We start from the raw sequence: 23,747 nt of genomic DNA on the forward strand, positions 1-23,747 counted from the left end.
CAATTTGATAATCCATAAGGATAACTTCTATCTGTGACTGTGTAAAACCTCATTGACGGTCATTAGAGTAGGCTAATGAACAAATTTGTTATTTGGAAAACTGATAAATAAAGGGCAAGAGTCAAATATTTGCCAGGCTTTTTCTCTATAAACCGTACATCAGCAAAGCCAAGTAGTTGATGGGGGTGGAGGGTAGTTTCTCTTTGTAGAAGCATTCCAGCTAATAAAAGCAGAAGGAATAATAAAATATCACCATTTTGTAACTCCTGATGGATGAAGGCCTCTATTTAGTGATCATCAGTAGCTCCCAACATCACCAGAGATCCTAGACATTGTTCCCACTAGGGAAAGGAAGCATACAGCGCCGCCTATGAAGTAGCATTGCCAAAAACATCAAATGTGAATTGAATCATGGCTGTGGATCTAATTACTAGTTTACTATAAATAGGGGGTAGAAGAATATGTTACACAATCAGCAAAACCTGAAGTATGAGAGACTCTACTGGAAATACAAGCTAGTGTGTTGGACAAATAAAACTCTCCCCAACCCCAAAGGATGGGGCTAAAGAAGCCTAAGAAATAAATGAGACACTTAGATTTACACACTTTATTTGACTTCTACCTGGAACAACTATGCTTGGAGGAGGTGTAAACACTAACTGGATAGTGAATGATATTAAGGAATGAATAACTGTTTTAGAGGCAAAAGTGACGTTATGCTTGTGTTTTTTAACTGAAGGTCTGTTTCTTTTAGAGATACAAACTGAAGTATTTGCAGATGGAAGGCTATGATCTCTAGGATTTGCTTCAACATCAGCTAGAGGGGTTGGGAGAAAATGAGGGGTGTACATTAAGATTTGTCCTGAGTTAATAATTGTGAAGTTTATGTGATGAGTACCTTGGAATTGACTGTGCTACCATGTCTGATTTTGGATATGTTTGAAATTTTTTGCATTAAAACCTTAAAAAATATTCCAGCTGTGGGAAAGAAACACCCAGTATTGTTAAATGACATTTTATTGCCTTCGCTTACTTGCCTTTAAATCTGATTTCCCAAATGTATCCTGCTTTCTAAAAAGAGACTATCCATATGTCATGTTCATAGCCATAACAGGGTGTGGTAGTGACTCTATTTCCTTCCATTTCTTTGTACCTTCTGGAAAAATCTAGGCCAGGTTGAGGTTACGTTAGAACATAAACATCACTTTAGATTTGGTTGATTGCTTTTGGTGTGTTACTGTGGAGTTTGTACTTGGTTCAGTGGGAATCAATATATGCTTCTCCTTTGTTTTTTTTTTTTGTTTTTTTCAGGTCCTCGTTCACCTGGGACTCCTGACTAAGGAATCTGGATTTAAGATAGCAGAGACAGCTTTCAGTGGTGGCCCTCTTGGTGAATTAGTTCAGTGGAGTGATTTAATTACATCTCTGTACTTACTGGGCCATGACATTAGGATTTCAGCTTCACTGGCTGAGCTCAAGGAGTAAGGAGATTACTTTTCAATTTTAAAATCAGAATACAAAAAAGAAATTGTAAACTCTTAAAGCCCTCTATTAGTGTGTAATTTCTTGTGGAGGAAAATGAAAGTGATAATTCACTAAACAGGAGATAAGAAGATTATTTTCAGGAGCTAAATACATACACTATGAAAAGGATAATATGTTTTCATTGTAGCTGCAGGCTCCAGAGGCTTCATAAATGAATGCCAGAAATTTCAAACTAAGGAGCTTATTCTGTGCTATTACAGGTGCTTCCAACATGTGCAGCACAAAACATTATTGACTTTCCTAATTCCCTGTCTCCTGCTGAAATTCATACCCTTCCCTACTCAACTGCAAGCCTCCCAAATCTTAAAACAGGGCAAGTTCCTGTTTATAATTTAATTTGGATAGAATGAGTTTCTTGAAAGCCCTGATCCAGTCCTCTTTTGGTAAAGCCAACTTTCCAGCCCGAGTCTGTTAAATCTACCTGGCTTTTCTGTTTCCCTGAAACCTGCTTCCGGTCCTAGCACTTTCATAATCTCCTGTAGGTTGACACAGCTGGCTAGGCAGGAATGCTCTGCGCCCCTTCACTCCTTTTGGATAACTGCCCATAGAGACGTTGTTCCCAGCAGCCAAGTGTTCATGTTGCCATATGCCAAACGTTCCAGAAGAAATACCTCGAGTGAACATTCTAGAGATAGAAGGGTGTTTAAAATAAAATATGTTCCCTCCAACCCACACCCCGCTCCTACTTTCCTGTCCAAGACATTGATGCCCAGAGAGGTCACTTGTGTTGGGGCCAAGGTCCACATAGCTGATGAGTGGTAGTGTTGAGATGAAAGCAGTAATATCAACTGTCATTTTTTAAATGGTCTCTATATGCTAAAACTGTGATCAGGGCATTAGTTACAGCAAGAGCGTCAGCAGTTAGGATAACCACAGCATAGATGGAGGCTATGAACACCTAACATTTGGTGAGCACCTACCGTTCGTCGGACACTGCACATTTTACATACTGTTTACACAAACTCAGAAGTAAGTGCTGTTGCTTCCTGCATTTTAACGATGAGGAAATTGAGTTGCTTAAGAATACGTAGAAAACATGTGAGAGTTCTGTGTTGGACCTCAAAGCCTGTGTTCTTGACCACTGTACTAGGTTGCTCTTTTTGAATCCAGATAAATCCGAGGTCTTCTGAACCCCTAAACACTGCCCATGTCCCTTCAGCACGCTACCCCCTGCTTGCTTTAAAACACATTGTGTACATAGCCTGTGAAGTCGAGGCATCCACACATTTAGCAGTCATTCTCTCAGTGCTTTCTGGGCACCGGTTCTTGGTACGGGATAGACAGAGATGACCAACATGCGTTCAAGGAAATGCCAATCTTCTGGTAATTACAGCTAATACATTGCGTGATAATTACACTAATTGCAATGTGATTAGTAGTAATTGAAGCATGACTGCTAGAATGTAAGCCAAGGGAGTACAGAAACAGTGATTGTTGCTCACTGTGGTATATGGAGCACCTAGAATAGTGCCTAGCACCCAGTGGGTGAAGGCATGAATCCGGGAACAAATGAGTGGGTGAATAAGTGGAAAAACTGTGGGAACTCTAGGGATGGGTGCTCCCTAGGGAGGTCAGAAAAGGCACATTAAGGGACTACCAGGCAGAGACTTAACTTGTTGGTCAAGATGTCTATGGAGTGCTTTGAGTACTGGTAAGAGAACCAGATGTGTTTTATTTAAGAAGACAGTTATGGAAGCCACAGAGGGCAGAACATGCCTGCACATTACCATCACGGGGGATCTTTGTGGCCTCCCAGTGCCCAGATCATATGCCAGACTAATTAAATCACAGCCTTCGAGAATAGGACACAGGACACACTGAGTATCACAATGCGTCTGGATAATTCCAGTGTGCAGACCAGTGTGGGAACCACCAAAAACAGGGTTGACCAAGGTTCCACACACCTGGCACTGCGGGCTGGATGCAGTCTTCTGTGTGTTTTTGTTACAAAACTCCCACAGGAACATAGCCACACCCATTATGGATGAACTGCTGTGACTGCTTTTGTTCTCCAAGGGCAGAGTTGTGTAGTCGAGGCAGAGGATGTGTGGCCTGCAAAGGGAAAGTATTTACTATCTGGCCCTGTGTAGAAATACTTTCAAATTCTTGGGAAGGAATTGGTTGTACAGAACCTGGTATTTTCTGAGAGTCAAGCGAGCTGAGGAGCAGGGTACCTAAAGGAGTGGCGGCAAGGAGTTACAGAACAGAGTCCTGCTTCTAGGACTCGTCCTTCAAAGTGGGATAGCCAGAATTTGGTGAAGGATGGTTATGGAGTGCGGGCAGGGATAAGAGGCATCAGTGAGGACCGATTTCTGGGTGAGCGGCGTGTGGTTCGGTGAGCAGTTTTTACTCCCACACACGTGAAGTTGGCATACGGTCACGTACATCGGCTCTCTCTGTGTGCAGGGGTGGGGTTGTACGGATGGGTGAGGAGATGGGTGGATGGAAGGAAGGGGAGTGCCAGTTATATAATAGAGTCTAGTCAGAAGGAAAAATTTGACATAGAAAAAATTAGGAAACCACACAAGACAGAATAGAAGTCTGTATTATAGCGGCTAGAAATTGAAGACCTTTAGGAGGTCAGTAGGGTAATGAGAGCAGTTTCTGTGAGGGGAAGCAGTAACCACTGAGTATCTGCGACACATGAGGCACTTTTCTTTTTAATACCTCATTTAAGCACCTGAAGAATCTCTCACAGGTTGCTTTCTTACTATCTTTTCTGTCGCAAATCCTGTTTTGTGGGAAGGTTGTTTTTGTTGTTGTTGTTTCTTAGGAGGAAAGACGAGAGAGGTTAGGGACTTGTCTAAGATCTCACAGCAGCTAGTGGAGGTAGATAGACAGATTCAGACCCAGGTCTTCCTAGGTTTCAAAGTGTGTGTGTGTGTGTATGCGTGCATGCGTGTGCACATGCGTGAGCCACCATTTACTTGTGCCAGACTCTGAAGCTGGACTCTGGATAGGCCTTGATGGGTGGGCAGAATCTGGATAGGCAGCAGACAACATTCTTGGGATGTTTGCCTATTAATGTTGCTAAGTGTTGTATCTTGAAATAAATTATTTTTTTTTCTTTCTTCCCTCTCTCCTGTCCTTCTTTCTAGGATAATGAAGAAGGTTGTAGGAAACCGGTCTGGCTGCCCAACTGTAGGAGACAGGATCGTTGAGCTCATTTATATTGATATCGTAGGACTTGCTCAATTCAAGAAAACTCTTGGGCCATCCTGGGTTCACTACCAGTAAGTGCTACTTGCTGTCCTAAGTTAATTGGGTGTTTGGTCTTTGGGTTTTTTTTTTTCTTTTTTCTTTTCCTTAAATGAGGGAGCATGGTTACAAGCAGAAATGCTTATCAAATATTAGCTTTTGGACTGTGTGGAGTAGGTTCCTCATTTCTAATTGAAATTCAGATTCTCCCCCAGTGATTTTTACTTTCAAAGGCTATTCATTATTTTTATTGATTTCTTCTAGGAATAGAAAATAAGTGGCCAGCCACCTCTTTACCTTCCTTAATACTCCTCATTCCTCTCTGTGTGCCTACAGCAGTCTCATTTGTTTAAGTAACAATTTGGACAAAATGTGGAAAATGTCATTTCTCATGTTGCTCAGGTTTGAGATGATGACTCATTTCTCTTCCCCTTTCCCTCATGAGTTGTCATTTTTGGAAGAGAAAACTGTGAATACCTTGTTTGAATGCTGGGGTCTTGTGCTTTTTAACATAAGACCCATGCTGAGAATGACCCAGGTGCATGCCTGTATCACGTTGGAGAAGAACTCGTTTCCCTCAGTGTGGGTTTGGGACCGTGATTTAGTGTTTGAAATGATTTTACATGGTACACAAGCATGGCATTAAATAACAGTGAATTATATAATGAGTTTATTAACCTTTCAGTTTTCCTCCAATCTTTCTAAAAAGGCTTAGTCTGATGCTGCGATACCTCCAACACATCTTGTAACACTTACGTGCATTTTTAACAAGATAAGGGTAGCTGTCAGTTTTGGCCTTCAGACAAAGTATCCAGCTTGAATTTAATAATAATGTTTAAAGAAGAGAAATATGCTATTTTTGGTTATCTTCCCCTTCCTAGAGTTGGCACTGGCTTTCATTTATGGCCTCTAAAAGTTTCCAGTAAATGTAAGTAAACGTATTTTATCTAACGGTGGCAGTGGTACATAAATTTGGGTAAAAATCCTGAAGTTAGTACCAACCTGACTACCTGATGGTAAATGTTGACCTACAGTTTGAACCAAGTTCCTAAAAAGAGCACTTGGAAAATCTTTCAATTAGCATGACTTAGAAATGTGTTTCTTTTCTGTTGCTGTTGGATAAATAGATGTTTTGATGTGTTCTTCTACCTTGACCCCATAATTGAATCCTTAATGACTTGAACTAGGTCCATTTCAGATTAGTTTATAGTTTAATATTATTTATAAACTTTAATCTCCAAGCTGATGTCAGATTGCAAGTCCTTTAGTAGAAATTCAAAGGAAATAAAAAGTAAAAATATTAAGATTCTCCAAAACATAGTAGGGAAAAACATCATTGTAGAATTTTCTTGCAGATTTCTTGCCAGTGGCAATATTTTTTTCTCACTGGCTTGTACCATACTCAGGGACAGAGGGAAGGGATTGATTGAGAAGAGACTGTGCACTTTTCATTTCCTTTCATATATAGTTTCATCAAAAAGCAAAATAAAGGGGCACCTAAGTGGCTCAGTTGTTAAGCGTCTGCCTTCAGCTCAGGTCATGATCCCAGGGTCCTGGGATCGAGCCTGCTTCTCCCTCTCCCACTGTTCTGTTCCCTCTCTCTGTGTGTCTCTCTCTGTCAAATAAATAAGTAAAATCTTTAAAAAAAAATAAAAAAGCAAAATCTTGGTTTGGGCCAGGATCGCACTCTACCTTCTGCATCACATTATTCCTTTTTTTGTTGTTTGTTTTTTCCTTGAAATCTTCATACATCACAAGCCATCACATTTGTTCTCAGTTATGTGGAAATAGCCGTCTTTCTTTTTGGTTAATAAGCCATGTAAGTAAACATTTTTTTTTTCCTTTTTAGCTACAGCATTAAAGAAGGAAAGAAAGGCAGAGCTATTGTTCTCTGGCATTTAGCAAATGGCAGGCACCTGGTACAAAAGGACAGAGGCATCACAGGCATCCCTAGACTCACATATCCTCCCCATTAAGAAGGGCTGTTGGGATGGAAAAATGTCCTCAGTGGTAGTGTTCCAGTCAATTAAAAAGGATGATTTCATTATTAAAATGGTCACCACTGGTTGGTATTTGATTCTCGTTGGATGAAAAGGCACCATCTCAAAGGAATTTTATGGAAGGGGTGTAGTATCTCTCTTGTCTTTCTTTCATAAATCAAACACGTTAGTGATACTGGCTGGCAGAGGTCTATCAGGACTTTAGGCCTGCAGTCTTTGTGGTGTGATGAAGCTAAGATTTCATCCAAAGACTAAGCAGATCCTCTAGAAAGTTCTTAGCCATTTCTTTCCCTTTTGAAGATGAGACACTCTCAGAACTCTCTGAATTCATCTTGGTTGATGGTACATGGTAGGAACTCCATTATATGTAAATGGAGTTTACATCTGGTCTTCCTTTTAGGAGCAAAACCTTGAGTCCTGTTGATCTTGGAAACATCTTTGTAAATTCTTTCCAATTTATGTAGGAACCCAAAAAAATTCAGTTAAACATCTGTTCCATGCCTACGTGCAGCTAGTATACCATTCAGGACTATAAAACTCATACCCATTTTGCTTTCTGTGAAGTCTTTGCTGATTATTGAGGACACACAAGGAAGTGAGGTGCACATAGCATGAGATATACCATGTTTTACATCCAACTCCAAAGTGGAAAGTAGGTCCTGGCAAGGAAGTCGTCCATCTTACAATAGTGTGGCTCAGAGCAAAAAGAATGTTCCAGGAGTCATTTGGCATGGCCATAGCGATTCCTGTGAGAAGGAGGCCAGCTGCCTTGGGCGGCAAGGCAGATATCTTCTTAAGTCATCGGTCTGTCCCTGATGCTTCAGACACACAAAGACTTTAGAGGAACTGCATAAATATTAACAACACAAATCCAGTTCCAAGCACACAGCTGTAGAATGTGATTTGAAGGAGGAAAGCTATTATGTTAAACCTCTTCTGCCATAAGCAGAGATCCGTCCCCTGCCTCTGGTTTACAAAACAAACCCAGGCCCACTAAAAAATAGACCAATCCCAAACCAAAGCTTAAGTAGGAGGATGTAGAATTCCAAGTTTCTCGGACATTCGATCTTTCATGCTCTAGCTTTCCTCTGGGAAGAAGTCCAGCATCACGTAGCACAGTATCAAAGTCCGGGCATGCAGGCATTAGGCTCCCACCAGGCGTCTTGACTCATCAGGGATTATCTTAATTATCTAAATTTAAGATAAAACCAATAAAACTCCAAAGTTAAAAATAAAATCACACGCCAAAGCTAGAGAGGCGTATACCTTGTCAGAGTAGATTGCAAATGAGGATAAGTAGCCAAAGCCTTCAAGACAAAGGTTTCATAGGATGAGGGTGGCCTGTTCATCCCTGCAGTGCCTGCGCAGAGCCTATAATCTGTGAGGCTCAGCCCCACCTGTGGGTGTGTGTCCCTCTTCCTCCTCTAGCTCTGCAATACCTACATTTTCTAAATGCTGCCATCTTTCTCAGAATATACACTGGCTCCAACCAGTGGCTTTTGTATCTTATTTTAAAATACAAGTTAAAGAGTTAATTATAATATAGGAGGTTTTTATATAAGTTTTTTTTTAAAGATTTTATTTATTTATTTGACAGACAGAGATCACAAGTAGGCAGAGAGGCAGGCAGAGAGAGAGAGGAGGAAGCAGGCTCCCCGCTGAGCAGAGAGCCCGATTCGGGGCTCGATCCCAGGACCCTGAGATCATGACCTGAGCCGAAGGCAGAGGCTTTAACCCATTGAGCCACTCAGGCGCCCCTATATAAGTTTTTAATGCAAACTTTGACACTAAAAAATATCTAAGTTGGGGAATGACAATATTTTGTTAAGAGAAAAGGAATGCCCCAACCACTTGGAGACCAGGGGAAACACACATGGGTCGGTTTCTTGGCTCCCTAGCTTTCTTTTTCCTGGACTATGGGCACCCATTTCCTTCCACCTGTTGGTTTTCAGGCTGATGATGCAGTCCTGGTGCTAATTGTGAAAACTGTCACTGTGATGATAGCATGTTCCTTGCCCGCCACACGGGAATCCAAAATAAGGAAACGCTTTCTGTGGTCGGCTTGCGTTTGCTCCCATCCTCTTTATTTTCCTCCCTTCCTTGTCTAGACAAAGGGTGGCGATCTCAGATGAGAAAAACCTCACACTAGAATGGCAATTTGCTATTGATTTTTCTGGAAAATCCAATCTGGTGTTTGCATTTTATTTTTCTGAATCACACATTGATGTAAAAAACGTAGTAAAAAAAAAAAAAACAAAAACTAGAGAGAACGCTTTCATCATAGTGGGAAAACGAAGGAAGAAACTGGATCTGATGTTTACAACTCACTTGCCATTATCTGATTGTAAAATGTAGGCTTTAATATTTATTCGCTTTTATGCTCATTGGCCCAGTAAGAACCATTCAGAAGTATTGCTGAGGTATAACCACAGAAAACAGAGCTATTTTTATTGGCCAGGCATAAGCTAAATTTACATCAATGGTTTGAGAATCGGTGATGAATTGAAAGAATGCGTTAATTAATGGAGGAGGTTTCAGCGTTGATTCCGGTTTCAGCATTGATTCTTGCAATTGGTCGTTTCTTTTCGACTCTAAAGCAGTGATCGACAGGCTCTCTCTGTAAAGAGCCATGTAGTAAATATTTTAGGCTTCTCTGGCCATATGGTCTCCGCGGCAACTGCTGAAGTTCTCTGTTACTGAGTGGAAGCAGCCATAGACCTAAGTAAACAATTAGGCGTGGCTGTGTCGAAATAAAACCTCATTTCTGAACCCCCAAATTTGAATTTCATCTAATTTTCCTGTCACAAAATAGCCTTTTAAAAAAAATTGAACATAAAGATCATTCTTAGTTCACAAGCCTTGCAGAAATGGGAGGTAGACCAGATTTGGCTGACCCAGTTTGAAGACTTTGTTGGAAGAGCCAAATGAAACATCTTCAGTTTTACTCCTGGCTCTGGGAGAAAGCAGTAATGTTCCAGTGCTGTCAAGTATATAAAAATCAACACTGCCTTGTCAGTGGGATTCTAAACTCTACCTAAAATTCAATACTCTTATTAATTGACGAAAATGATAAGTGACTGTGGAAAGAGCTAAGGCAGGCTGTATGCCTTACGGAGAGTAAGACCTCCATCTTCGTCCATTCGGGCTGCTATAAGAAAATGCCACAGTCTGGGTGGCTTAGAAACATTTTTTGTCATGGTTCTGAAGACTGAAGGGCAAGGTCAGAGAGCCAACGTGGTCGAGTGAGGCTCTCCTTCCTCCAGGTCTCAGACTTCTCACTTTGTCCTCACCTGTTGGAAGGAGTGAGGGAGTTCTGTGGGGTCTCTCTCTCTCTCTCTCTCGTTTAATTATTTTAGAAAGAGATCAGGAGCTGGAGGGGCATTGGGAGAGGGAGAGAGAGAATCCCAGGCAGACACCCTGCTGAGTCTAGAGCCTCACATGGGGCTCCATCCCACATCCCTGAGATCATGTCCTGAGCCGAAATCAAGAGTTGGACACTTAACTGACTGTGCCATCCAGGCGGCCCTGTGGGGTCACCTTTTATAAGACTACTAAACCCATTCATGAGCTAATCACCTTTATGACCTTGTATCACCCCCCAGAGCCCCATTTCCTAGTACCATCACCTTTAGGGGTTAGGATTTCAACCTAAGAATTTGGGAGAGGAATACAAATTCTCAGATCATGGCCACTTCTAAGAACCGTAATTCTTTGTTTATTCAGCAACTCTTCATTAGGCACCACCATATGCTCTGCCCTAGCTCAGGGCACAGTGGCAGTCTGCGATGCCAGCTCTCATGGGACTTTACATTTTGCTGTTATTTGAGAGATCTTCTGTGACTTGTCAGCTAATCTGTAGCAAAATGTTTCTGTGTGTGATGGCTCAGAAGTCACACATAAGATGTTTGGTATATATATATTCCACAGTCTCTCACTTCCCACCCACTCGTGTTTCTGATGAAAACTATTTGTCCATTTTTGGTAGTCCCTGCAGGAGGGGTTAGAGCTTTTTGCCTTTTTTTTTTTTTAAGATTTTATTTATTTAGTAGAGACAGAGCCTGAGTGGGGCAGGGGTGGTGGTCTGCAGAGGGAGAGGGAGAAGCAGGCTCCCACTCAGGGGCTGGATCCCAGGACCCCAGGATCATGCCCCGAGCCAAGGACAGACACTTAACTGACTGAGCCACCCAGGTACCCCGAACTTTTACCTTCTGAACTTCGGGGTCAAAGTTGCAGTTTTATCCATGTTGCTTTTTCCTTTCAGGTGCATGCTCCGAGTCCTGGATTCATTTGGTACCGAGCCAGAGTTTAACCACGCTAACTATGCCCAGTCCAAAGGCCACAAGACGCCCTGGGGCAAATGGAATCTAAACCCGCAGCAGTTTTATACCATGTTCCGTGAGTATTCACGCTTCACCTCTGCTTTCCAGAATGCCACCGAAGATAAACAGGAAAAGAAACTAGATGGCTGTGTATTTTGGGTTATGATTCTCAGGCCTTTTAGCTGTAGAAACGTGTGCTGTGGAACCTTTCCCTGGGAATAACTGATTTTGTTGTTGTTTAATTGACATTGAAAGGCCATGTGAGCATTTTGTGAAAAGCCTTAGAAATGTTCTTGGGGGAAAAAAATGTTCCAGATGAAGTATCACTAAAAAGCATTTGGGCAAGGACGCTGGGTGGATTCTGGCTTGGCAGGCACTAAACACGTTTCATTCCGCATAGATGCTGCGTGGGGTCCACCTGATGACTGATGAGGAATGAGGTCTTTCATGTAGACAGATTAAAAAAAAAAAAAAGCCTTAATTATTTAAGCATCAACCCTTATAAAGAAAAAAGTCAGTTGTTTTTTTGGTTTTTTTTTTTTTTTAAATAAAACTATGTTAGACTCTGTTCCATATTTAATCAGCTTCTCAATCGCTGGCACCAGAATGAAATCTCACTTGCTCTGGCTCAGAAGGTGTCATTGATGCCAACAGCAGTGACAGTTTCAGGAGGTGTTGTAGCGAACACCTCCAAAATGATGAACTGACTGGCCCCAGCGGTAGGTGCTTCGCTCTTTTCTGTTTCCGTCATGTTCCCTTTCCTGCATTGACCGTTTCTTACCGCTGCTCTCAGTGTACTGCCTTGAGCCTCATTTCATTGATGATTAGCTGAGGCCTGTGAAGGAAGCTTCCAAATTGGATAGTGATCATGCCCAAAATAAACTTCGAGTTGAAGTCTGCATGTCTCAGTGGGTGAGGTGAAGTCCTTCTCTGAAAGTGTCACATGAGTTGAACATGACTTCCTTTGGATGCTCAGAGTGGAGAATTCCTGTTCCAAAGCTGTCAGAGTAATTGTAATCCAGAGATTTTCATCCTGGAATCAGTATCTGAGATGTGAGTCTGTTTCCTTTGTTAAGACCCAAGGGACCCGTGGCCTACTTTTTCCCTGTGTGGTTGCCTCTCCCCCTTGTATGCAGTCACCTGAAGACAGATCTGTTCTCGGGTTCACTAAACATAACAAAGAACACATTGGACTTAATCCTTGCACGTGAGGTATGAGACAGTAGAATTAAGAAGGGTCATGGCATTTGGAGGGTGCTGATTTAAAAATCAGCTCACGGTCAAGTGTTCAGTGTTCTTTTCAGCTCAGAAGGATTTGCAAGAGCATGTTATACACATGGCAGACATTATTACTGTTCCTGGAGCTCTATCATCCTGCTATTGCAAACTGTCCTGGGGGCACAGTTTAGGGGACAGACTACTATGGGTGAGTTGGGTGACAGATGGCTGGTCAGCATGGTACAGGGCATGATTAGAGTTGGCCTTTGGTTTGGCTTTATTGTATGACTTTTGAGGGGCTAGGGTGAGGTGGTACAGAACAATGCAAGAAGTAACCTGTGTATTACATCAGATGGAAAATGTTAGGCATTTCTAAAATGGCCAGATTAGCCCAAATGATAGCTGAATAGATGTCATCTACAAGATGGTGTTGCCTTGTGTCCAGGGAGTAGAAATAGGAAGTGTTTCCAGAAAGTATAAAATTCTCTTTCAGAATGTCGAAATTCAGAGTCCTAAAAACCAGTTTTGTTCTCCATGAATGGAAGATTTCAGCAGTGTTGGTTAACTGAGTTGAAAGAAAGCCACTGGTTAAACTGTAACTAAAGATGAAGACATACATTAATTCCTGTTAACCTGGGAAGGGGATAAATTTCCTAACTGACTCAGAGTTCAGCAGTAATCAGGGGAGAAAATTGAAACATTTGACTGCCTTTAAAAAAAAAAAAAAAGGAGAAGAACCTGCATTGCAAAAACATAAGTAAGTTCTATCTTGATGGGTTGGTATCCTTTAATATATAAAGAGCTTCTAAAAACTGAAGGAAAAGTTCCATATCCAACAGGAAAATGGGCAAAGGCCCATTACTCATTCCAAGGAAAAAGAAGCTTAATGCAACAAGGATTTGGAAACACATTACCCTCACTCACCATAAAGAGAAATGCGTACTTTAACTGCACCAAGATACCATGTCCCAAACATCAGGCTCAGCAGGATCCAGACCTTGGTAGCATAGGTGTTCCAATGGTGAGGGTCCGTCCGTCTTTTCCTGCCCTACTAGTGACAATGCAGCATGGTCCTGAGTGGGGGAGTGTATTTGTCACAATGTAGCAAAACTATCAGCACATTTTCCCTTTGACTGAGCAGGTCATATCTAAGAGTCTCTCCCAAAGATAAGTGAGCAGAAATAAAAAATGGTGTGTGCACAGGTCATTTGTTGTGACACTGTTCAAAATAGGCAAAGAGTGGAAATAACCCAGATGTTCATACTAGGGGACTGAGTGAATAACTTGGTCCCCTGAGAGAGGGGGCTGCTGTGAAACTGGAAGGAGCGGCGAGAACGGTCCCCACTGCTCTGAGGGCAATGCCCGGGAGACAGAGAAGTAATAAAGCCAGCATGCAGGGCAGCTGGTCAACTTATTTCCTTCTGTGTAAGAAGGCAATGTGTGCGTATGTTAGCGTATATGAATTTGCCTGTATTTTTAAAAGAGATAAGGTAAGGAAAAATAGCAAGCCAATGAAAGTGACTTCCCCTGAGGGAAAGGCATGCAGGGCCAGGGACAGAAAGTAGGTATCTCTTTAATGGACCTTATTTTGACTTGGGAACCATGTAAATGTTTCATGTAATTTTAAGAAAGAAAGAAAGTAAGAAAGAATTCACTAACAACTGAAAACAGATTGAAAAAATAAAACATGCCTAGTGTTCTATCACATTAGCGTGAATGTCCCACACAGAGAAAATAATTACTTCAAGTGACTTTAAAACTCTGTCTTTGGACCATACATTTACTGGGGGAAATATTTACATTGTTATTTGAAACTGTTAGAGGTATACTGTAGGAGTCCAGATTTTCAGTAACCAAAAAGGTGGGTAGTATTTAAAGAATTTAAGACTGTATCATCTCTAGCTAGAATAGGAAATACCAATATCAATTTACTTTTCTCTTTAAAAAGGAAATGTTTCCTAGCTCTCTACTTAGAAAAGGATCAAAAGTAAAGATAGTCCAGTTGGCAAGGAGTATCCTTGGCCCTCAGATTGGGAACCTTTTAAATACCTCTTCTACTGGGATGCCTGGGTGGCTCAGTCAGTTAAGTATCTGCCTTCGGCTCAGGTCATGATCCCAGGGTCCTGGGATTGAGTCCCACATCAGCCTTCTTGCTCAGCGGGGAGTCTGCTTCTCCCTCTGCCTGCTCCTCCCCCTGCTTGTGCTCTCTCACATACAAATAAATAAATAAAAATCTTTCAAATAAATACCTTTCCTGCGATAAGGAACCTCCTGTTCAAATCAATACTGATTCCAGATCTAGGGCAGGAAACATTCACAAGGGGACCTCTCGACATGCCAGGAAGCAAGGAAGCTAAGGAAAACCACGGGGGTGGAGTCAGAAGGCCATAGGAACCAAAGACCAGGTAGCTGGAGAATCGGGAAGAAGAGTAGCTACAGTGGATTGCATTCAAACCAGTGACGGATACTCCATGAGTCCAGGATGAACCTCCCAAGAGAGAAGACCACAGAGTCCATCGATCCCCCTTCTCAAGTTGCTAGGACACCACGTCATTACTCTGAGGAATAAAGGGAAAGAATCCAGCTTTGATCTTGCCTTTATACGGCAAGCCGTATTTGAAGGTAATCAAAAAGTTGATGAAAGAAATTTGTTAATCACGAAGAAATCACAGCTAATAAATGCCAAAGGAATGAGAAGGAGAAAATCAGCATTTTAATACTGCGAGGGAGACAGTGGGATAAGGCAGGGATCATCCGTGGTTGGTACAGCCTTCATGTCGTAGGTTGATGAAAAGCTTTCTCATGAATGGCGCTGCCTTAAACTGGAGAAAATGTGGACATAAAGAGGACAGTTAAGCAATTCAAGACCTTTGCTGTATTTTGATGTGTTCAGGCTGGCGGATTGGCACAAAGCAGTGACTCCCAAAGCCTGTCCACAGAGAACTAGGGTGCCCCCCAAGAGGGGGTCTTTTCCTACCCATGTGACAAAACGGTGGGCCTGGACTAACCCAGTCAATGCCACAGAATCTTCCATTCCCTCACCGTTCCAGTAACTGTGGCTATTCCAGAGATCTGAAGGGGGAGATCATTGGTTTGAGTGTAAGAAGGAAGTATCAACTTATATTTACGTATTGTTGGGGTTTTTTCTTAAACACAGCATATTTACCAGTGTTTACTATGTGTGTTGACAGTAACCATTATATCGTTGGTGTGTGAACATGCACCTGTATTACCCAGTTGTAGTGGATTGTGTGCCGATGCAGTGCAAAATGGAAAGCACAGATCCCCAGGAATGGAGTGTTGTGCTCGGAGAACTCTGTTGTCTTCCAGTCCAGCTGTCTTCTGACCAGATATTAGCAGTGTTTAGGCATGTGTGAAGTGCAGGGAGAGGATGGGGAAGACAGTCAGAAAGGGCCGAGCTGGAAGACGAAGAGAAAAACGCACCATTGCCGACACATCTCTAGGAGCAATGACATGAAATTGTCCTGACCAGAGCATGTTTGTGCTTAAACATTCAGAGTGGAACACTTCTCACCATAAACCTACTTCTGTTTCTTCTCTAACTCCTCTCTCACTAAGTTGGTGGACTTTCTCTAAGTTGAAAAACATGATTTTTCTTCATTGTTTTGCTCCAGATCTCAGAATTTCACTGCAGCTGTCCTCTGTGTGTATTCTGTTTGCATTCTGGCATTTTTGTGTCAGCCTAGACCATCCCTGATGCCTCCCTAAGTGCTTCCATAGGGACCACCCGAGTGGTCAGGCAACACTCAGTCTGTTTGCCTACATCTCCTGAGTGATGACTTTTTTCCAAAAAGCCGTAAAGTCTGGGGGCACCTTCCTCATGGCAAGCCCTCGTTCCTGCACTCACCTCTTGTCCACACTCCCAGTGGCCTGTGGACTAGGCACTAAGGCCTTCTCTTGGCACCAGAGCCAGCTCTTAAAAGCTCAGCTGGGACTGAGCTATCCCTGCTCAAAGACTGCCGTGCCTTCCCTTTGCCCTCCCCGCCAGCGTCCCACTCCATACCCCTCCCCAGCTGCTTCCCCAGCCTGGCCAGACAGCCTGCTGGTCTCTGCAGGTGCCTGCTGGTGCCTCCCCGCTCTTGCTTCCTTCAAGTCACCTTGATGGCAAAATTGCATTTTTTTTTCTTTAAGACTTTATTTAAAAGACTTCCTCTATCTTTTGAATCAAATTGAAGAGAAATATTAACCCTACCACAAAACAGAAACCTCCCCCGCCTATGGAAAAAGGCCCCCATACTTTAGTATAAGCATTATCATAGTTTTCACGGCTGTATTTTTACATAGTTGTAAGTACATAATAGAATTCTGGATCTCCTTATTTTTTTTCCTTCACTTCATAGATAATTTTTTTCAAGGTTCTTTTAAACCATGATTTCCTAGGGGGTTTTGTGGTCCCATGATTTCCTAGGAGGTTTTGTGGTCCATCGAGTGACTAGCTCCTAATTTCTTCCTGTTTTTTCTTGTTGACGAGTAACCACTGCTTTTTCTGGGCTTGACAGGGTCTTGGCTTGACCCTCCAATTAGACATTATTTCCATCGGCAACCTTCAGTCTGCTATACATTCTGCTTTTTCTAAACTCCTGAAGGTGATCTGTCCGATTTTTCTCACTTGCCAACAAGGTGCATCCTACCTTGGTAAAAGGCAAGACATTTGTCTGTACCATTTACAAGAGAAAACAAAGCCAGAAGTGGACGACTCATACCGTGAGTTAGCCTGTATTTGGATGGCTCGGATTCCCTGCACGACACCCCTTCACAGCTTCCTCTGCCTCATGTAAAGACAGCGGTGCTGAGAGGTCTTTACGTGATTGTGTTTGTCCCTCCCCCTCACTGGAGACTCTGGCAGAATGCACCAGCAGCAGAGATAACCAGACTCCTCTCCCCTGCGCTCACACCAGGGTGGTCTCAGAATTTGGTGGACATCCCGTCGTTGGAAGGTTTCAAGAACATTCAGCAGCCTGAGGAAACACCTCACTGTTCATTTCACTGTCAGAGAACGTTGCCTGTGCTCTACGCAGAGTCCATTCGTATTGGTTTAATTCATTAGTGAACTAATTTCTTGAGGACCCACAGCACTTGGGCCGTCATTCACCATCTGAAGACACCCAACAGTTCACCTTCTGGGTGCTCGCCGTCTGCACTTCGAGTCGAGGGCTGGGGAGGTTTCAGCATTTCTCGGTACATGTGGACACGGGGGGCAGCGAAGACAGGGAGCTGTCCTAGAGCTGGGGGACAAACAGACCGGGGGTTCCAGAAGTGTTCATTGAGAGCCCTCCCATTTCATCTCCAGCCCCTCTCCTTTCTTTATACCATCTGGCCTGCCTCTGCTATTGGCTCCTCTTGGCTTTTACATGTCTTCCGGAGTGCCTTATTTTCTCGGACATGCAGGCCATTGTGTGTGTACTCCTTAGTGTGGAAGCCCTGAGCCCTCACCCCCAACACACACACCCTTGCTTATCCTTCAGGGAGGTGTCCTGTCCTCTGGGAACCTTCCCTTCCCTGAGCCACACACTCCTGTTCTAGGACTCTCACACCTCTATTCCAGCCCCAGTCCCATTTTGTGAGCCCCACGAGCCTGGTCACTGCTGAGTCCTCCATACCTGAAATGGTAATGTCAGTGGTGATAAGTATTTGTTGGATCAATGAACAAAGAAGAAAGGACTCAGTTTCCCCAACTACAGAATGAGGTTAGTTAAAACATAAGTCAGACCCTGACACTCCTATCCCCACAATGCCATGGCATTTCACTGTAGGGAAAGTCAGTCATCCCACTGGCCTCAAGACACCAGTAGGTGCCTGGCCTCATCTCTAACCACACGTCTTCTGGCTCACTGCTCTCTAGTCCCACAGCTGTTTCTCCTGCCCTAGGACATTTGCATTGGTTATTCCATCTTCCAAACATTCTTCACTTAGACTTCTGTATCTCCTTCTTTAGGTTTTGTTTGGTTTTTTTAGCATCTTTTTTCTTTTTAAAGATTTATTTATTTATTTGAGAGAGAGAGAGAGAGAGAGAGAGAGAGCTAGCACACCTGGCTGTGGCGTAGGGGCAGAGGGAGAGAGACAGAGAAAAACCATAGCAGACTCCCCACTGAGCCCAGAGCCTGATGCAGGGTTCGATTGCACAACCCTGAGATCACGACCTGAGCTGAAATCAAGAGTCAGACGCTTAACCACCTGAGCCGCTCAGGCGCCCCTCTTTCTTCAGGTTTTTAACTGAACTGTTACTTCAGTGAGATCAACCCTTAGTCCCCCTCTTTTAAGTACGATTTCCCCCAAATTTCCTGTGCCCTTTTCTGCTTTATTTTCCTCATTCACTGTATTACCAGACAATATTTATACTTCTCTTATTTTTATGTTCTTTTTTCCTGCCCTGGAATCCGAGACATAAGGGTTTTGTCTGGTTCATTGCTGAAACGCCCAACACCTTGAAGAATGCGTAGCTTAGAGTAGGCATAACCGAAAATACCAGTTGAGTCAAAATGAACGATAATGCCTGTCCTCTTTTAGTCCATGCAACAATGTGAGGGAAAGCGAGACGTGTTGTACAAACGTAATGTTACAGAAGCTTCTCTATTGAATCGTATGTTGTACACCTGAAGCTAATGTAACATTATGTGCCAATTAGACCACCCCAAAAATTTTTTTTAAAAATCATTGCAAAAGCTTCTCAGGGCCAGTGGCTTCAAGTTGCCCTTTTGTGTCTTCCTATAGAAGGTGTTCAGGTGGTTGAGCTTTCTTGAGTTGTTCCAATCATGCTGGCTGTCGTCATTGACATTCTAACTCTTTGACTTTCTCCCAGAAGCTGGGGCTCACAGTGCGGTTTATTTGCATGATCAGGTTGAAGTAATGGCTTATAGACCAAAGTCCTGCCAGACAAAACAGGACTTGTAGGAATGGACTACTTTCCTTTCATGCAAATGAATAAACCTTTTGGTTTTAGCTAAAAATCACTTCCCTGTACTATTTTATTTTTAGGGCCTGACAAGCAAAGGAGCTATTTGTGATTCCAGCTGTCTTTCTGGCCTTCGACTTCCAGCAGTAGGACTCTTGCCTTTTACTTCAGTACAGGCCAGTGAGTGATGGGATCAGCCTTACAGTTCCTTTATCTGAGTCTCAGCCTTCAGGAGTGATGTTCCTCTGAGGAGTTCATTCCCTCCTAAATTGTTTTTTGACACTTGAGAAATTTACTCTGGTGTGCCTTTTGTCAACAGTTCAGGCTCTCATCTTTTGAGCCCAGATGTACATAATAGTTTCCCTAGCTTGGATCCTGACCCCTTCCCTTTCTCTCTCAGCTCATCATCACCACCATTTGAAAAACTTCAGTTTGGGTAAAACTTGAAGAATAACATCACTGGCTGTGTAGTTTTTAAAGCCAGATAACTTCTTGTGTGATGTCACAGTCTTTGTCAGTAAAGTTTTTTTCTGTCATGCCAGTCACGTCATGAGAATCAGCATGAACCTCATGAATATGATGGTAGCCAATATTCTTCCTCACTTTTTTTTTTTAAGATTTTATTTATTTACTTGACAGACAGAGATCACAAGTAGGCAGAGAGGCAGGCAGAGAGCCCGATGTGGGGCTCAATGCCAGGACCCTGAGATCGTGACCTGAGCCAAAGGCAAAGGCAGAGGCTTAACCCACTGAGCCACCCAGGCGCCTCCCTAACTTTGTTAATAGCGTTCTCAAACAGACAAAAAAGGTGAAAGATGTACAGTAGAAACCCGCAGCCTAGACTGGGGCGTTAACAGCTTCCTCTACTTGCTCTGTGACCTCTCAATCCATATGTCTGTCTGCATGCCAGTCAATCCACATTTTTTTGAGGCATAAAAGAACAATTAACCCATAGATGTTTCAGCATATCTGAACTAGTGTTCAGTATTGGTCACCAAACCAATTTTTTTTTTAATCTGTAGCACTGAGTTACTTTACTGTTTGTCTCCCAGATGAATATAAGCTCAGTGAAGGGAGTTACATTCATGCTTGCTCGATTTAATGATGTGTCCTCTTCCCAAGTTGTTTTCTGGCTCATAGTAAGTGCTCAATAAATGTGCTACCGATAAAAAAAAATAATAAAAATTTAAAAATTCTTAAAAATAAAATAAAAATAAATGTGCCATTGAGTGAATCGACAGTACTTGGAAACCCATGATGTTAAGATTTTACAGCTCTCCATCACTGATTGGTTTCCCTTCTTCCCACCTTTAGTTTTGTGACCTAGATTGAAAGATATGTTAGTTTATCAATTAAATAAATATTTCTTGAGCACCAACGCTTTGTAAGCATGAGCTAGTTTCTGGACTGGAGTGATAAGGTGCCTTGGGTAGTGATTCATCCCATGAAGAACAGGCTTTAGTGTTGGAACTTTTGTGCAAAGAGCCTGATGCTGGAGTAGTTTAGGCATGGCCTCTGCTGCTTGGTAACGTAGATCTGCCTACCTGTGGAATCAATCATACCAGTTAATTAAGCATTTCCCATTGGCTTAGTCAGTCATGCACGCAAAAAGAATTTGCTCAATTTCCTACTATGCTCTGGGAGTCAGCATAAAACATGGTTCCATCTCAAAGAATGTATAGTCTGTCATTGAGATAATAATGTGTGAAAGGGACTGTAACTCTTCATGATCTAAGAGGAGCCCTACTTATCTCAGTGTCGGGAAGTGAGGGAATCCCTCAACCAGGATGAAGGGAGCTGAGCCTTCAGGGAAGGAGGAGGTGAGAGACATGCCAGCATAAGAGAAGATGGCAAGCATACATGATAAGCTCCGAGTAGGTCATCATGGAGCAGAGGTGTCAGGGTGTGACCCAAGATGAAGCCAGAATGACAGGTTGGCTGGCCAGTCCTTCATCCTGGAGGAGGTGAAGATTTTCAGCCAGAAACTACCACAGTTCCATGTTTGTTGCATAGAATGCCCAGTCGGGCAGCACACAGGCTGTGCCAGATGGAGCAGGGAGCAGAAAGGAGGAAGGGCAGGTCTGCGGGTACGGAGAGCACTCAGAAATCCACTGCAGAAGTGACGAGAGCGTGATGGTCTGCACTACTAGTGGATTTTGATAGTCAAGAATTGGAAATGTCCTAAACGTCTCCTAGGGTGGACTCATCAGGATTTTTGTCTTGTTGACTTGGTCACAAAGGGTCGTTGACTCTTGTCCCTGGGAGTTGTTGAAACCAGCTTTGGGTTGAGCTGGATTCGGGCTAGCAGGAACTTTATTTTCTCCCTCTCTTGGCTTTGTATTTCTTTGGATTGGCATCCTTCTCACATGGGCACACAGATGACGTCTGCAGCTCTCAACTTCCACCCTCTCAACATGGTGACTCTAACAGAGACACCCTGACCTCAAAAGTAGCTCTGACTAGTCTTGGAGCAGCTGTGATTGGTGGGCCTTGGATCATACCCCCATCTTTCAAATGAGCCGCGGTCACAAAGAGTTTCTATATCATATGCCCATCCTTGGAAGAGGATGGAGTGGGGGCAGCCGAGGGGTCAGGACTGGCACCAGTCCAGCCACCTGAATGAAACAGAATTGCATGGCCTGCGAGAAGCGTGGTTCCATAAAGCAGTGCTGGTGGACCAGAACCATGGGGCATCCCAGCTGATGCACTGAAATACTGTACTAGTTAACAAGCAGTGATGAGCTGTGGTGTATTAACCACCAAAGATGCCTGTGGCGCATTTGTAAGTGAAAAAAAAGTTTATAAAAGAGTAGGTATAGGGCGCCTGGGTGGCTCAGTGGGTTAAAGCCTCTGCCTTCGGCTCAGGTCATGATCTCAGGGTCCTGGGATCGAGTCCCGCATCGGGCTCTCTGCTCAGCAGGGAGCCTGCTTCCCCTCTCTCTCTCTCTCTGCCTGCCTCTCTGCCTACTTGTGATCTTTCTCTGTCAAATAAATAAATAAATTCTTAAAAAAAAAATTAAAAAAAAAATTAAAAAAAAAAAGAGTAGGTATAGTAGGATCCAGTTTTGATTTGAGTATTTATTTTAAAAAAAAAAGTCCATGGGTTGCTTGGGTGGCTCAGTCAGTTAGGCCTCTGACCCTTGATTAGGCTCAGATCATGATCTTGGGGTCCTGGGATCGAGCCCCATGTCGGGGGGTGGGGGGGGTCCATTCTCAGCAGGGAGTCTACTTGAGGATTTTCTCTCTCTCTGCCTCTCCCTCTGCCCCTGCACACTCCCACATGTGCTCCCCCCAAAATAAATTAGTAAATCTTATTTAAAAATCTAGTAATAATGGTTATTTCTAGGTGATAGATGACCAGTTATTTTTCTTATATCTTTTTCTATTGTCTGAAAAAAGTTTTACACAGAGGATCTATTTCTGTTATAATTGGAAAACCTAAATAAGTAATCATTTGAATAGGACAAAAGAAAACTGATTTGTTGTGGAAGTCTCAAAAATAACCCATGAGGCCAGAACTAAGAAAGGTGCAAGGGAGGGAGAGGGTTAAGATTCAGGGAAGCTGACATCCTCGGGACTGGGTGAGGACTAAGGGAGGAGCCCAGGCTGGCTTTGGGGTTTCTGCCCTTGGTGATCTGCTGGTGTGGGGATCCCTACTACAGTAGGGCCAGCTGTGGTTAAGGCCAGCAGACTACATATTAAAATGAATATTTGCACTTTTTGGTGCAAGTACTTGGGACTTAGTGATGGCAGACCTCAGAGACAGACTCAGGTGCTGAGAGAAGGATCAATTTGGCTAAATAAATTTTTTGAGGGGTTCCTGGGTGGCTCAGTCATTAAGCATCTGCCTTCTGCTCAGTTCTTGATCCCAGGTCCTGGGATCGAGCCCCACATCGTGCTGCCTGCTTAGCAGGAAGCCTGCTTCTCCCTCTCCCACTCCCCCTGCTTGTTTTCCCTCTCTTGATGTCTCTCTCTCTGTCAAATAAATAAATAAAATCTCTAAAAAAATCTTTTTTAATTTCATTTGAAATGAGGACACTATTACTGCTTGATAGAAATCGCATACACCTCATTTATTAAGTATTTGGTAAGCTCTGTGAGGGCAGAAACTCATCTTGATGTTATGATCTCTCAGTACCTAGCATTTAACCTGGCTTTTTTTAGAAGGAGCGCTCTAAAATGGTTGTGGTTGAATGAATTATTCAAGCCAAACTCCCAGTAGTTCTTAAAAGAAGTTATTGCTGTAATCTGCTCAGGAAGCTCATCAAGCTGATTTGTAATCATTTGTAAATAGATGCTTCCAAAGTACTTAAAATAATGCTTTTCTCAAAAAAAAATGCATGTCCTGAATTATTTTAAGACGACTGTCAATGTTTAGCAAATCCCCTTCTGCTTGTCACATGTAAAATGAATCAGCTTGGCCCCCCATATGTGTAGCATAAGTCACTCAAGAAACTGAGCTGATCTTATATACACTTCTCTCCCTGGGTCTTTCATGTGTATTTTGGTCTACCTTATAATGTGATTTTTCCGCTGAAGCATGTTTATCACTAC

The 23,747-nt window shown here is 42.9% G+C and overlaps 1 protein-coding gene across 1 annotated transcript in view; it reads left to right on the plus strand.

The window, feature by feature from the left end:
• The window catches only part of MGAT5 (alpha-1,6-mannosylglycoprotein 6-beta-N-acetylglucosaminyltransferase), a 312,019-nt gene that overhangs the window by 195,863 nt on the left and 92,409 nt on the right, over positions 1–23,747 (plus strand). The window contains exons 9-11 of the mRNA XM_080799785.1: positions 1,312–1,481; positions 4,644–4,778; positions 11,005–11,138. Coding sequence (XP_080655911.1) covers positions 1,312–1,481; positions 4,644–4,778; positions 11,005–11,138 — 439 coding nt within the window. The remainder of the gene's footprint in view (positions 1–1,311; positions 1,482–4,643; positions 4,779–11,004; positions 11,139–23,747) is intronic.

The sequence above is a fragment of the Martes martes genome, assembly GCF_963455335.1.
Source record: "Martes martes genome assembly, chromosome: 3".
NCBI classification, from domain to species: Eukaryota; Metazoa; Chordata; class Mammalia; order Carnivora; family Mustelidae; genus Martes; species Martes martes.